This window comes from Haemorhous mexicanus, chromosome 4 (genome assembly GCF_027477595.1).
Source record: "Haemorhous mexicanus isolate bHaeMex1 chromosome 4, bHaeMex1.pri, whole genome shotgun sequence".
Classification (NCBI taxonomy): Eukaryota; Metazoa; Chordata; class Aves; order Passeriformes; family Fringillidae; genus Haemorhous; species Haemorhous mexicanus.
The window spans coordinates 64018011-64034159 of NC_082344.1; the positions used below are offsets into that span (position 1 = coordinate 64018011).

A 16149-nucleotide genomic window follows, 5' to 3' on the forward strand; every position below is an offset into this window, starting at 1 on the left:
CCACTCTTCCCACACTTCTGTCATGGATGGACAACAGGATGGGGACTGGGGGAACAAAGCACCTCCCACTGTAAGTACAGATCACATTTGTCACCCCTTGAAGAACCTGAGCATACACAACTTTGTGGAACTTGATTAGATATATCCCAGAGTCCTGACAGAATTGTCTGAACTACATCACTTCAGGCAAAAAACCTAAGACCTGTGTACAACCAGCACTAATAGACTTTCTTTGGGAATACCCTACCTGTGTCAGATCTGTTAAACTACAAGGAATTGATCAAAATCAACTCAGAATTTAATTTTTTTTAAATTTATTTGGGCCTGTATTTTGCTCCCAGTAAATTTCAAGAGTTTGGCTGTTGAAATAATGGATGCAGTATGTTAATGCCAGTTTAAACTCATTTTCTCTTAAAAAAAAACACAGTTCAGTTTATGGTAAATAAAGATATAATTCAATAAATTAACCCTAGGACTTAAATCCCCAGAAGGTCTTTTGTCCACTGCCCTTAAGGAACAGTATTTCAGTCATTCCAGACATCCATACTGCTTCAAATTCATCTGGCTGAACAGAAAGCATTTCAGGAAAAAAGAAAAAAATCAAAGCCATTTTCTAAAGTCCCAAGAAAGTATTTACTTCTTCTACTTCTTGTTTACAAGTTCTATAAGTCTGTTATTCATGCAACGTCGCATGGGTGGTATTTTTATAAGTACAGGAAGGAGGCAATCGAAGGACTTGGACTCCTTGATCCTCGCGCGTCCCTTCTGGACTCCCAGACCCTTGCGCGTCCCTTCCAATTCAGGATATTCTAGGATTTATGGAGGCGGGAGCAGGTGCGTTTGCTGCGCACAGCCATTCGTTTCCCCGGACCTGTGGCGTTATTTGGGCGAACCCCGTTTAAAGACGGCCCTGTGTTCGCGGGCACCCAACCCTGGACGGAGGGGCCGCCGCCTCGCCGCCCGCTCCCGGCGCTGCGCTCGCAGCCCGTGGGCCGGGCGGGGCCTGTCCGTGACGCGGGCCGGGCGGGGCCCTACAAACGAGCCGGCGCCAGGCTCGGGCTGCGGCGCTGCCGGCCGGGCGAGGCGGGCGACAGCGGGCGCTCGCAGCCCCCCGCAGCCCCCCGCAGCCCCCGCACGCCGCCGCCGGGCGCGCTGCCCCGGACGCCGCCGCCACCCGCGGGCGCCCATGGAAGAGCGGGGCGAGCGCTGCCCCCCGGCCCCGCGCCCTGGCGGTGAGTGAGGCGGGCGCCGCGGAGGGGAGCGCCGCGCCGGGCGCTGCCCTGGCCGTGTGGGAAGTTCGGGGTGGGCGAGGGTGCCGGCGGTCGTGGATGGGTTCTGCCGCCCCCGGGGAGCGCTGCCGCGGCCGCCCGGTGCCGCCGGCCGCCCGGCACCTGCTGCCGGCAGGTGGGAGCCCCGCGGCCGCGGCAGGCGAGCGCCCCTGTGGGGCTATGGAGCGTCTGCCCGGCCGGGCGGTACCGGAGAGCGGTCCCCAGGCTCGGCAGAGACGCGCGGCATTGCCTCAGCCCTCCGGACTCGCGGAGTAAGGAAGGCTCTGGGAGGGAGCGCTGGCGGTGGGGGCAGAAGGGAAAGCGGCGGGGGGAGCAAAGTGTTCGGCAGCACCTGGCCAGGTGCGGCTTCTCGGCACTTTCTTCATCTTCTTTCTCTTGTGGCAAAATGAGAAGCACAAGTCAGGGCAGAGTGGTAGGGCTCTGGAAGCGGGGCGCCTGCCTGACGGGAGAACATTTGCAAAAGCTCTGCTGAGCATCTTCGATCCGCTCGCTCCCTCTCATAATGCTGGAGCCGGCGGGATGCAGCGTGCTCAGCTGGAGCTGCGTAGGGCTGGCGGCACAGTGGTCCTTGGGGCTTGGCAGGAGGGCACAAAGCCTTAATTCGAGCTCGTTTCTCTTTTGAAGGACTGGCACCCTAGAGTAGTACAGCAAAGGCTTGGGTACTGCAGTTCTCCGTGTGCTTTCCTAGGATAAAGGTGTGTGCAGTTCAAATCTTTTGGGGGCAAAAGGATGCTGAGAGGGAGGGGTGGTAGCCTTCAGATGGAAGAGTTTGGGTTTGGTCTCATCTTCCAGCCAGACATTCAAGAGATCAGGAGGGGGCACACAGCTGAGTACAGGCAGTTCAATCACCTCAGGTGACTGGGAATTAAAGTGCATTATTCTCCTTCCGTTCTCTGTCAGTGCAGTGGGTTAAGAGCTTTCCCAGTTTCAAGACTGTTCCTCTTTGGATTTTGGTGTGGAAAGAAAAAAATACCTGTAAAGTTCTAGGAATATCATGATTGAATGGCATGGGGATAGAATGTCTGCAGGGAGCATCTTTCTGGCATGAGAGATCCATGCAGTGCCCACTCCCACTGAGAGAGAGCCTCTGCAGTATGTATAGTAGAACACATTCAGTTTGGTGAATGCCTATATATTCTCTGGCTATCAAGCTTAATTTGTAAGTATAAATATAATAACTGTTGCAATTTACATCTGCCAGCATTTGTTACACTCTCGAATAAGTGAATTTCTCACATTGCTCAGAAACAAGCACCTCTCAGTAAGAGCACAGTCACTGGCATCAACTTCAGCTCTCTTGCGCATCCACCCTTTCAGGACCCACCCTCTTTTTTTCTCCTCTTTCAAAAATGCAGTGGGTTTTGATACTGCATAACCGAAATTACCTCTGGTAGGTCAGCAGGAAGGTTATGCATCTGAAGCAAGGCCAGCTTGTTTCAGTGGAGAGACCCTAATTCGACAGAGCAAATTCCAGCCTGAGGATTGCCGGGTTCCCGTCTGTGTCCCTCCCCTTGTCAGGATATTACCTTGGTTATCCTGAACTAGCCATATGCTTACACAGGCAGAAAAACAGAGTGGGTGGAAAACACTTTCCAATACATGCATGTATGTACAGATAAATACAACTCTTCTGCTTTTCATTAGAGGAAATTGAAAAATGTTTTTATTAGTCTCACTAGCCTGGGATCTCTCCCCTCATCTAGAAATGCCACTCACAATGCATGAGGTATCAGAGCCCAATAATATGTCAGAGCTGATGAATTTCCACGAAAACTTTTGATAATGAGGAAAACAAAACTGCAGTATGCTAAGGCAGACCAAGATGGGAGATCCTGCTGGTCATCTCATTTGTCACTCCAGAACATGAGGGTTCCCTCCAGGTCACTGTGTAGTGCTTTGCTTAGTAAATTGATTGGTTTAGCTAAGTCTAATACAGTGATGACCTCACCAGTATTCACCCTGTTTCAATGTTATTCTGAAGGAAGGAGAGTGGAAGACACAGAAGTCTACTTGGAATATGAACTAAATGACTATTTTGAGGTGTGGAGATCTTTTTGTTTGTTTGTTTTAAATTTCTGGTATTTGAAACAGGGCTCATATTCCTGTGTAAGAGGCAAGAAATTGCTTGGCAGAGGAAATGAGAATGGGATTGCTTAGTCTCCTGTGTTCCCTATTTTAATACATCCAGTTAAGGTGATCCTTTGTACTGAGGGGGCAAGACAGGACAGAGCCATCTTTTCGCACATGCTCTTTTCTTGGGGACAGCTTTGATGAATTAGGAAGCAACTCTATTAACTGTGCAATAGATTTCTGCTTCCTAATTAGAATGTGACCCATTTTGCTTGGAAAGTGAGGTGGGGAGTAATTTCTGGATTTTGAATTGAACATTTGGGTTTTTGGAGGGGGGGAGAGGAGGCAATGGTACAGTGTACCCTCTTTACAAATAAATTTGAATCCTGACAGGTATTTAAAAAAATTGCTAGAAGGGGTTAAGGGGATTCCATATTACTATTCAGTGCAAAAAATTTTGTGCATCCTGAGCTTTTCAAGTTATTTTTATTCTGGTGTAATGTCCCATTTTTTTTTACCTGCATGAGGTTCTCTGAAATCTAGGGTATTTTCTCTTCTAACAATTTTTATGATCTCTTGCCATGAAAGACTGGAATGATCCCTTCTGGCCTTAAGAAAGAGAGCATGTTATATATAACCATATTCTATTGTAAATTTGCTACCTTACTGCTCACACTGGAGCTGAACTCCTTTAGAAGTCATGAACTGGTGGCCTATCTAATTTGCATAAACTGTATTTATCACAGCAGGTGCAGAAATGCAGCAGATTTCAGCCAAAAATACTTCCTACCAGGTCAGCCCTTCTCATTTTGTGAAGTTCCCCTTCCCAAAATTTAACAACCTTTTAAAGTGTATTTCTGAAGTTTTAGTGCTGATAGACAGTAATTCATCTTAACAGCATTGAAATTATTATTAGATTTCTTAACATCTGACTATAAAAGTTAAAGTCATGGTTTACTCTTAGCTGGTTGCACAGCAGTTTTAATGTAATTTGGGAAATGTACAGATCATCTAGGCACTGTAAGACAGGTTTATACTGTGGCATGTAGTTTCATGTCCCTTCTTAATGTGCAAATGACTTTTTTGATATATCATGGTGTGATCAATAGTTTATGGTTTTAGAGACCTTCAATAGTATGTAGTTCTATTTCCTTTACTTATCTCTTTCCTTCCACCTATCTCTGTACCACTCACTAATGTAGGAAAGTATTTGTAGTTAATTACTGGAAACTAGAATTCAAGCATTTCATTGGCAAATGTTGTTTAAAACTTTTGTTAAAATGGGATTAAAAACCACAAGTGTATGCAGTGGGAAGCATAGGAAGAATATCTTCATGGAGAGGGCATTGTGATACAGTTTAATAGATAAAAATAAAAAAAATGCAGAATATATTTTCAAGAAAAAACTCATTTCATAAATTGAATTAAATTAAAAAAAAAACAAACCTGCTCCCTTGCCTTTCCTGCTCTTGGCTGAGCTTTAAGTGATAGCTGTACTGGGAATTTTTATGTTATCAGGGTACAAAGTGGCACTTGAGCTAATATAAACAACTAAGCAATATATCTTATGGGGGACAGAGTCTACTATTAGAGGATAGGAATATACTGTTCATATCAATGAGTTCTTGAAGGATTTCAAGTACACTGCAGTTGCTCTGGTTTGGTTTTTTTTTAAAGCACATCACTGAATACAAATGTTCAGAACACTGAGTCTTTATCAGTTTAGGAAGTTGGTTATCTCAGCTAGGGAATTTTTTTTTACCAAGAGAAGAAGCCAGCCTAGCAGATGTGTGGGTTGCACTGCACAGCTTGGTTTAACCAGCAATGTTAGTCTTACATTTTGCAGTACTGTGTGCCCAAATATGTGCAAGGAAAAATACAGTCCACAAACTGTCCTGAGGTTCTATCACATCAGCAAAACTAAGTATTCTTTATAAGAACAGAGTGTCTCACTCAGATTTTTGGCTCTAATCTCCCTCTGCAGACAGACTTCAGCAAGTGAAGTATAGTTCTCATTCAGTCCAGACTGTCAATTTTTAGATGGCTGTGCAGAGATCTCTCCAGTGAAGGGATTCAGTTCTGCAAGGAAATAAAGTGCGGCCATCTGAAACTTAACCTGTTTGTCCACAGTCCCTAGAGAACCAGGAAAAAAACTTCTCTTTAATGGAGGTGAAGTCACTTGCATGCTTATGCAAAGGATATTGTTTTACCTCTCCTAGTGACTGTCCTGGTAGTAACTGGGTCCCATTAGCTCTGCTGAACCTCTCAGTGTGTTGCTTGCTGTGGGCTTTTTTTGTGGGGTAAGACTCTGCCTGATGCTTACTGACTGCCCTACAGACACTCCTTATGCTTCTTCCTACCACTTGGGCAGCTAACTCAGAGGTTCTTGGGAAAGTTCAGAGCTAAATTTAATCCTATCCAATTCCCAGCAAAAATGAAGTTATCAGTCCAGGAAGAAACTACTTTATTTTGCTAATGCATATTAAAATAAGAAGTCTATATAATCTAGATGGTTTAGGCAATGTCAGTGATGACACACATACAGAGGCATTAAAATACCTTTTTATAATAGTAAGAAATATAAGAAATTACAAAATAATGATACATGTTTCAAAGAGTACTGAAACATGCTTAAAAGTCAGTGGCATATGACAGCCTCTGGCCGCCATTCTGCATTTACTTGAATAAATTTTCTATTTATTTCCAAGTTACTATTATTGTTGAAGAGGTTTTAATAATAAAATCCACATTGAATCTGGTTAAATAAATAGGATGGCACATTTCACTAATTAATTGGAGAAAGCTGACGAAAAGATTAAGCAAAAGCAATCAGAGTTTTTGAAAAGTCTTGGTATAATCTTCAAAGCACCATTTAACATAAACTGTGTTTCTTTTACAACTTGCTCATTTACTTGTAGCAAATACAAAAGTAATGGCTGTCAGTTAAATTTTTTGAACTAATCTGGAATACAGAGTCATCAAGTGAAGTCATGTATTCTCTGCATGACTTGTGGATGCAGTGAAGGAGAATACTTAAAGTAACTTGACAAAGTGCCTGCTTTAAACTCCTCAGTGCATGCCTCTTTGTGGGTCTGAAAGTGTTTTTCAGACCCACAAATTATAAAGCTATGGAATACATGTCTACATAACTTTATGTAAATCACTGTAATTCTAGACACCAAACTACAGATTGACCTAAAGCATTGAAGAGAATGTAGGACAGACATAAGAGCTGAATGACAACCAATTTACATACTGCTTTATTCCTGATGACCACTCCTCACACATCGTGTATTTTTTGCTGAATTTAGAGGCACAGTCATTGTGTCCATTGTGTTGCATTAGTCTAACAAAACAGAATAATTGATCCAGATATCAGGCCTATACAGTTTGGAAGAAACAAAATAGAATGGAAAGAAAAGGCAGACAAAGCTTTATTGCATACAAACAAAACAACAATAGCATATAGGTACTCTGAATGACATAGTTACTGATATGGTTTTTTGGAAGTGCATAAAATAAATGCTGCCAATACGGTGGAGGTGTTCTGCAGTGGAGAATGTGCACCTGAACAAATAGCTGAGGAGGAACAAGGAAATTCTGTATGTCTGAAACAAAAGATATTCCTATGTTACAATGAGATTTCATATTGGAACAGGAAACTGTTGCTTTTGTGTATTTAGAAAAAGCTGTGCCCCACAGAAGTCTAACTATGGGAAGACATTGAGGCAGAGCTCCACTGAGGCTCAAAAACCTGCCTGAGGTGGGGCCCCTGGTACCACACCTGTAATATCCCACATATTCTGATTTCAAACATACTGGCTAAGAGAAGAGTAGAGCTAGAATGAAGAGACACCTTGCTATGTCTTTTTCTCAAAAGTTCCTATGGTATATTCAGCCACAGGAAGGCTTGAATAAAAAAGTTGGCAACAGACTAGTATGCAAACTATGAGTTACAAATTAAGAATCCCAATGAATTAATATATAGCATTAATTTTCTTTCTCAAAGAGAAAACAAAACACCCTAAAAATCTCCCAACAACAGCAGGAAAAAAAACAACAATCAACATCCCCCCCCTCCTCCAATCCAGTGGTGTGTTGTCACTATGAGACCAGCTGCTAAAATTTAATTTTTCCAGAGATAGTCTATTACAAAACTTGGCTGTTAGCACAGCATATTTCAACCTGACTATTAAGAAATAAGTGTTCCTACCAGAAAACTTTAAATTCACTTCTTTCCACACAGTTCAACCTGTTCCTTGCTAGAATCCTATTATGCTTTTCCAATAAGGTGTTAAGACAACTGCTCCAGCTTACTATTTATGGAGCCAGTGACTTAAAATATACTGTGAAGTAAGTGGCTATTCCTTTAATCTGTGACCTTAAAATTCAACAGAGTTGATGTTTTGTTGTTCTTATCTGCTGAGCTGCCCATCAGTCACTGATCCAATCTGGCTGGTGCTGTATCCTGTGCTCCCATTGCTCCTGAATATTGTGGCAGCATAGCTCAGTAAATTTACCTATATCGAATTTTCTGTCACCCAGTGTCTTTCCCCATCAACAGCCACACTGTGGGGCTATTAATACTATTTCTTGTTAAAAGTGATATAGATTAAGCTGAGAATGATTAGGAGGAATGGTTGGGACAGGGAAAGAGAGCAGAAGACTAATGATGACAGATGAAATGGAACTCTTCCAGGCAGAGAAAACTTAACAGTGGCCAAAAATGGAAAAAAAACCAAATTCCTCTGCAGAATACCTGAGACAAGGTATGCCCACAAGCTCCAAGCCTGTGGGCATACAAGGAGGCCCTCTCTTAACTTCACATCTATCATGATCCTTTGCTTCTCTTTCTTCGCAGCCTCGCTTTCTGCTTCCTTACAATATTGCTGGCTTGTAGCCTGTTAAAAATGGGAAAAGGGAAAGCAACGAAGTGATAATCAGTAGAAAACATCAGGAAGCAGACCTGTTCCGTTCAGGATGAAGTCATGACCTCTGTAAATGCAAAGCTATCAAACAGAACTTTAGATTACTTAAAAACACATCATTAGTCCTTGCTGCACTGGGACTTAGGTTATTGTAGAAAAGTCATTAGTTTCTTTTCACATTCTCTGGAGAATTTCCAAAACCTAGCCCTTGCATTTCCTCAGGTTATTCATATGTAATTTAATATTTCAGCCCTTGTTAGCTGGCACAGTATGTGCTGTTCCAGGCTTAAATTCATAATTACAGTAGCCTACTAAGGCAAAGCAGTCAGGTACTCAGCTGTCATGGCTTCTACTTCTAAGTGGAGTTAGACAATACTGAAGTTTACACCAGCCCTTCACTGAGGGTATATAAAGTCTTTGGAAGACATTGTAATTCAGGGAGCTTGTGTACACAGCCTGCTCATACTGCAACAACCTAATAGCTCTACTATGTGTGAAATCTTTACAATTTCACTTCAAACATTGCATTAAAAATACCCTGACTGTTAAAGGGTGTTCAGTGGTGGTATTTAGTAGTCTTTTGATAAAGCCTAAACTTAAAGCCAGCAGATTGCTGGCTAACTCTTGAAATGACCTTCAGAAGTACCCATTGTGTATTTTCTTTCCTGAGTATGGAGTCAGGAACCACAGGTCTTCTCGTGTTTTCTTGATTCAGTCATACCATAGTCTATGGTTTCATTATCTTACCTCTTTGCAGGGCCAGTGTGCAAGCCATCTGTTTTATCCTTAGAGACAAGTAAGCACAAAGGAAAAGTTAACTTCACTTAAAAATGACACAAAATTCAGCTTTTCCTTGGTGTGCTATTTACCTAGAGCTCTTCCTAATTCCTGCCTAGGAGAGTGTTGCCTTCTCATGCTGGACAGCTCTATCTACATTGCATGAGCCTTTTTCCAAGGAGGTTTGATTTCTAAGGTTGCTGTTACATGGTTCTTTGAGAGGCTGTAATTCCCAGACATCCTACAAGACCCTCAGCTTTTAGGCATGCTCTTTTGGTCCCCTCCACACCTTTTCCTTTTTATGTTTTGTTTCCACGGCAAACCTATTCTTGTAGACTGAAAAAAACAATTCTTTTGTGGTTGTGGCTCAACTCCAAGGAAATCAGATTTTTAAAAAATAGTAATACCCTGTGTGTAAATGAAGGATTCATAATATTTGTGTATCCTGATGACTGGAAATAATTTTCTTATGGCATTGTTGCATATGCCTATCTTTTAAAACAATTAATTACACTAAATTATCTATGAGCGTGGAGTTGGGAAAACTAAAGTTTGTTCAGCTTTAAAAAGAAAATAATATTTGCAGTGTGGCTGGATATAAAATAATGTGCTTTTTCTTTTCCCTCTTTCAGCGAAGTTTTTGCTTGAGAAATACACATTTGCTCAGCAAAACAAAAACCACTTTTAAGGGTTGTTCTTGGTGGAAATCACTCTATGCCCTATCACCCGCTTGAGTGAAACCAGACTAAGAACTTCTGTCATGGCAGCTTTTCTGCTGGGAGCTGTGTTGCTTATTGTTCAACCTCAGATAGTGCCTTCCAGACCAGCTCTAAATTCAAATGCTGAGACTTCTTCTCAGTCTGTTCAGAGAGAGCTTTTAAAGAAAACATCTCAGAAAAATGACTTCAAGGAAAACATTCATTCTAATGGATCATGTCAGCAGCTGCCACAGACTATTATTATTGGAGTGAGAAAAGGTGGAACAAGAGCTTTGTTAGAGATGTTGAGTCTCCATCCAGATATTGCAGCAGCAGAAAGTGAAGTTCACTTCTTTGACTGGGAAGATCATTACAGGAATGGATTGCAATGGTATATTAATCAAATGCCATTCTCATATCCCCATCAGATCACCGTGGAAAAAACTCCAGCATATTTCACATCACCTAAAGTGCCTGAAAGAGTTTATAACATGAACCAATCCATGAGACTACTCCTTATTTTAAGAGACCCAAGCGAGAGAGTACTGTCAGATTATACCCAAGTGTTCTACAACCACATGCAGAAGCACAAGCCGTACCCATCCATTGAGCAATTCCTGATAAAAAATGGTGAACTCAATGTGGACTACAAGGCAATAAACAGAAGCTTATACTACATTCACATGCAGAACTGGCTGAAGTATTTTCCTCTTGATCATATCCACATTGTAGATGGGGATAAACTAATCAAGGATCCCTTTCCAGAAATAGAAAAGGTAGAGAGATTTCTGAAGCTATCACCACAGATAAATGCTTCAAACTTTTATTTCAATAAAACTAAGGGGTTCTACTGCCTGAGGGACAGTGGTAGAGAGCGCTGTTTACACGAGTCCAAAGGACGAGCGCACCCACAAGTAGACACCCGGTTACTTGAGAAACTGCAGGAATATTTCCATGAACCCAACAAGAAGTTCTTTGAGCTTGTGGGCAGAACATTCGACTGGCACACATTTGTGGCAAGTTAGTGGTAAGCTTCAGAACCTATGTTCCAGTGTACAGTTAGAAGATTTAAAAAGGGCATTTAAGCTATTATTTATTTGTAAAATCCATAAATACTTCTGTACAGTATTAGATTCACAATTGCCATATATACTAGTTATATTTTTCTACTTGTTAAATTTGAAAGCATTTTGTATTGTTTTTCATGGTTGTTAACATTGTGTATGATGTGTCTATATGAAGAAACTAAATTATTTCGTTGCTGAAGGTGCTCTCTTGAGAATGTGTTGTCTTTTTAATAAATAAGAAATTCATTTTGACAGAACATTTCTGAATTATTTGAATACTTTGGCCTTCCTGGACTATTTTCTCTAATTGCTAATGAATATGCTAAATTTTATCTTTCCATTTTTCTTAGTTTAAAGTGTGGATTAATAATTTCTTTTCCATTTGAAAATACTGTTGTAGTTAACAAACTGTTCAATCCTGCTTTATGAAATTATTACCTGTCAAAATGGTGGTACTTACACATGTTGGGAAATGCACACCCAAAGGACAATGGAAGTCTCTGTGTAATTTGATATATTAACTGCTATACTTAACGTTCATATTCACTGTTATAACAAGTGTTCCTCAATTCTTTGGCAGTACAGTGCAGGTTTCATGGCAGATTTTTAAAGATTCTGTGGGGACCAGCTCATAAAATACAGTTAGCTGTAGAAATATGGTCAACCTGAAAACTTCCAGTCTCTGAATGGATGCATACTTCATAAAGAGGTATGGTTGAGAGAATTTAAGCAATATAGAGACTTTTTCAAGGCTGCATTTGACTGTTCCTACATTTCATAGCACATTTATGCTTTACCATCACCGAAAATAAACACACCAGAAAAATTAGTTGGTCTACATTCCAGTAAGTAGCAACTTCTTTCGAATAAATATTACCACATTTGTCCCCTACTTAAGGCTGCTTTCTATGAGTTTTTAGTTTCTTCATGCAACTGAAAATTGCCTATGGACTACTATCTGTTTAATCTTCTTCCAAGGACCATGATGCCAGGTCTTGGTTAGATGTGTGTTGTGGGATTAACCCAAATTCCAGGAACTTGCCTTGTTTTCCATCTGCTAAAAATAGAAGTTAGATGTTAGTACATTGGTAAAAACTGCAGTTGTCCTTATTTGCAGTGATTATGATGTCTTTTTAACCATCAGTTTCTGGAGTTAGAGTTAATCCAGTTTCCACACAAGGCTTCTCACAATACTTTCAATCCAAGCTACCGATTTTTATTTCATGATCTTGAGTTTAGTTGTTTAATGTGCAATGGCAACACCCAGTAAATTTGAACTTGTAGCTGATTGTTACAATACTTTATGAAATTTAAATGTAGATTCATTCTTTTTTTTTTTTTTTTCTGGTGAGCTAGTGCAAACTTGGGCACTATGACAAGGTATCATCTGGATGCAAATATCCCATATTATGCCTTTTGCATGAAAATTTGCAGATGCTGTCCCTCTCTCCCACTCCTTGTGCACCTGCCCAAGCTGTATTCAACCTCAGAGAGGTTGGTGGTGTTTTATAAAGCCTACAATGAAATGGTATTGTACTCAATAAAATATTTTCTGAATTGCATTTTTCCTTTCTGTTTTTTTTTTCTTCAGTTTCTAGTTTGGAAGAGCAGAATTTAGGATTCAACTCCAGTTTAGATTTCAGCTAAGTGTTACTTAAGAGCTTAGCAGCAGCCTGTTGCTATTGATATGAAAGTTGTTTGCTGCTGGGTTGTGCCTGAATGGCCCACTGCTGACCCAGAATATACAAAAAGGAGGGAAAGTTTCTGGTGCCAATAATGTCAAATTTTACATGAGGTAGATGCCAAAAATAAAAAAAAAATCATAGTACCATCATGTTTCTATTAAAGTTTTAGAAGAGAGAAATTCAGGGGATTTTGTGTAAGGTGGGGCAGTATTTTTTCCTACGCTTACCCCATTACCTTGGTAACGTTATCTCTGCAGGAGCCAGCTGGACCAAAGTGATTTTGGCCCAGACAAAAGGCTTCCATTAGTGCCTTCCTGCAGTCTCAGCTTAAGCTCACCAAATTCACCAACATATTGCTGAGAAAGGAAAAATACTAGCAGGAATTGGAGGAGTACATGAAGGCAGGGCTGTGACAAGTCCACCTGCAGCAGGTTGAACAGGTCAGCAAAGGGCATCAGTGTTGAATTGGAAATGCCTGAGCAATACTGACAGCTGATGGTGGTACTGAGGATACTTTTAGTACCTAGTACTGCTTGATACCAGTATTTTGCCTGTCTCTAAGCAGGTCACATGCACACATTTCCCTCCACACAATATAGCTTGTCTCTATAGAAAGAAGTGCAGCGTGAAGCATAAGGTCACTATTACTGTTATAGTGCTAGGACCTCACACAGCATTGTCTGCAGGATCCAGAGGTGAAGTGACCACTTCAGGGGGCATTCTGAAGCAGAATATCCCGTGACTCACATCCTTGATGCCAAGTTCAGAGGGTCTCACAGAAAGTATATCATACCCAAAGCTTACACTTTGTGCAGGGATGGCAGGATTGTAAAATACCTTATCCTGAAGGTAGCTTTCTGTTAGCTGTGATGGTGATGAACAATAAATCACACCCGCACGAATAATAACAGTAATGTTTACCTGCCATAGGTTCAAGAGTACCAATTCTGAAAACTGAGTGTGAATGTTCTGTTTAATCAGAGCAACATTATTTTCCACACTAGTTACTGTAATTAAATGTATTTACTAAGCTGTTTCTCAAAAAGTGTTAGACAATAACAAAAGCCATCAGAAAGTGAAGAGAAAATTAAAGAAGAAGGCTGAAGCACATTCCGCTTGGGACTCTAGAAAAATTAATAATGACCTTTGAAGGCATGTCATATCTCTTCATAAAAGAAAAAAAAATCCCTGAAATATCTTTCCAGTGTTATGCAAGGCAGGTATTTATTTCTGTAAAGCTCTACTAGCTCAGGTTTAAAGTACAACCACTTGGGTGTTGCTCCAGAGACCTGTTTTCTCAGGGCACCTAGCCAAGCCTCTGATCACTCATGAAAACTAAAATAAATACAAAACTTTATGAGAATTCAAAGCCGGGCACTCCCCTTGAGTACAAAAAGAAATGCCAACCAAATAATTATTCAGGGTGGCACTGCAGGACTGTCTTGCCCTTTGCGTCACAACATAGATTAGTGTGAGACTTTGAAAGCCAGATATTGTACCTGCAGAGGACAAAGATTAGACTATAATGATTATCCCAGGAACACTGCTGGAAGATTATGGAAAGGGAAAAGAACACCAAAGCTGTTATTTCATCAAGAGTATTTCTACATGTGCTGCTGATGCTGCATGATCTTGTTACATGTGCTTTACTCTTCCTTGTATATTTTTCCTGCTGTTACAGGTGGAAAAACATCTACTGTGCTTGAATAAATCAACATTTCTTTGGAACATATCAGAAAGAAATCTATCAATTTTTAAATCTTGCTGCATTAATTGATAAGTGTTTGAAACTTAATACTATAGAATATTTTAGATGAAAACTTTTTTAGTTTGGTTCTCAAAGCTGATAATTTTGTGTTTCCTTGTCTACTGCCATTTTCAGAGTCTGAAAGCCAGGATTTCATTCCTTGTTGTCATTCAAACAGATTTCATATGCCAACGAGAAATATGGGTTATGGAATATGGCATATGGCATATTTCCATGTATCTTCTGTTTTATCTAGCATGGCTGACCATGTATTTAAAAAATATCACAGATGTACTCTATAGGTAAGAGACTGTACATCAAAACTATTTCTCGTAGGAATATTCCTTCTCCATTCTTTTTACTGAAGTCTGTGACTTGAAAGTCCTAATTAAGACCACATTGTGAACGAATTTTTTCAGGAGTATATTATTAGATGTAACAAAGTAATAAAACTAAAATAAAGTAAAAGCATTAAATTAAAGTAAACTAAGTCAACAAAATGTGTTAAACTTGGTACTAGGTATATACCTGCTGAAATAGTTGCAAGTATGTGCCTCTACAGCTGTAACAATATTTTCTCATTCTTATCCCAGAAACTTTTATTTATATGACTCTGTCTAATGCCCAGTTATGCTCCAAGTATTGTATTTTCAATATTAATTCCTTCATTTTTCAATTGATTGGAGAGGCCAGTTATGGGTGGAAGCCATGCAAATATCATGTAAATGGAAAAAAAAATTCATTAATAATTTCCTTACAAAAAATAAATGAGATTTCATTTATGTCTTCTAGAATTTTAGCAGAGAACAGTACTCTTTTCCTGCAACAATAACCCATCCACTGTAAATTTTCTACTTAAATACCACACAACAGTTGATGCAGTTTTTAAGTTAATAGTGCAATAAACTCAACAGTGATGCTGCAGATTTTAAATGCCTTCTGGGAAGTATAAAATATGCAAGTCAGGGTGGGGAGCAGCTGGATGCCTAGGAACATCTGATCTCATTGGTCTGAGAAAACTTTTTTGTTTTAATGGTAAGGAACATGAAATTTTTGGCTTGGAGATAACTTTATGTTGTCTATGAAAGCAATGTCTTCCTTTAACTTCCAAGTCAATAATCCTATCATAATTACATCACCTTTATACTCATTATTTATATTATTCTCTGCCAAAATGTATTTTAAGAGCCAAACCCGTGATAGCAGGTGCATCCCTTAGTATAAGAAAAAAAATTATAACACAACTCTGACACATGGCTTCAATTACAAAGGCACATTGCCTTACACAAAGGAGTATTCTGAAACTGATGGCAAAATTCTTCTTTTCTTAATTTGGATGAAGATTACAGAAACAGGAACATTTGTACAGAAAACAGAATAACTACCATGCCATCCCCTCCTTGGTTTACAGTCAATCAGTAGTATTTCATCAAGCAGTATTTCATCAATAAACATCAGGCCAGCTTCCAGGATCCAACACAGTTCAGTCCAGATAACTCCCAAAAGAAAGAGTTCTTGCAGAAATTCTTAACCAAACACTTTTCCAGGTATGTCCTATTTGTGTGATTTGTGTAATTCTTCTTTCCTCCCCTGTATGCTACTGTCCTGTCACATCTGTGCTATTAACTATTATATTATCACCCTATCAGAAATAGATTCATTATCTAATGGAGTTTTTATAGAATATTATTCAAATGAATGTGAAATCACAGCATTATGGAGCTCAAAAATTCTTTATATGTGTTTGCTCTGATATGTTTTAAACTTTATTTGAATAAAATTCAGCTTATTTGGTGTGTGTCATTGCATTGCAAGATGAGCTATTGTCACACCATTATCACATCTACATAGTTATCTAATGGTAAATGATATGTTATAAATAGAAATG

The 16149-nt window shown here is 40.0% G+C and overlaps 1 protein-coding gene across 2 annotated transcripts; it reads left to right on the top strand.

The window, feature by feature from the left end:
• Positions 1-1112: 1112 nt before the first annotated feature.
• HS3ST1 (heparan sulfate-glucosamine 3-sulfotransferase 1) lies at positions 1113-12391 on the top strand. 2 transcript variants are annotated; one of them, XM_059845157.1, is made up of 2 exons: positions 1113-1232; positions 9697-12391. In XM_059845157.1, exon 2 carries the CDS (start codon positions 9825-9827, stop codon positions 10785-10787), a length of 963 nt encoding a protein of 320 aa, XP_059701140.1. In that variant the 5' UTR covers positions 1113-1232; positions 9697-9824; the 3' UTR covers positions 10788-12391. The 2 variants fall into 2 exon arrangements, with proteins under 2 accessions (XP_059701140.1, XP_059701141.1); XM_059845158.1 differs by lacking the exon at positions 1113-1232 and adding an exon at positions 1964-1984.
• Positions 12392-16149: the final 3758 nt, after the last annotated feature.

Excerpts from the sequence above, each read along its gene's own strand:
- HS3ST1 (XM_059845157.1), top strand. The coding sequence starts at position 9,825 with ATGGCAGCTTTTCTGCTGGGAGCTGTGTTGCTTATTGTTCAACCTCAG.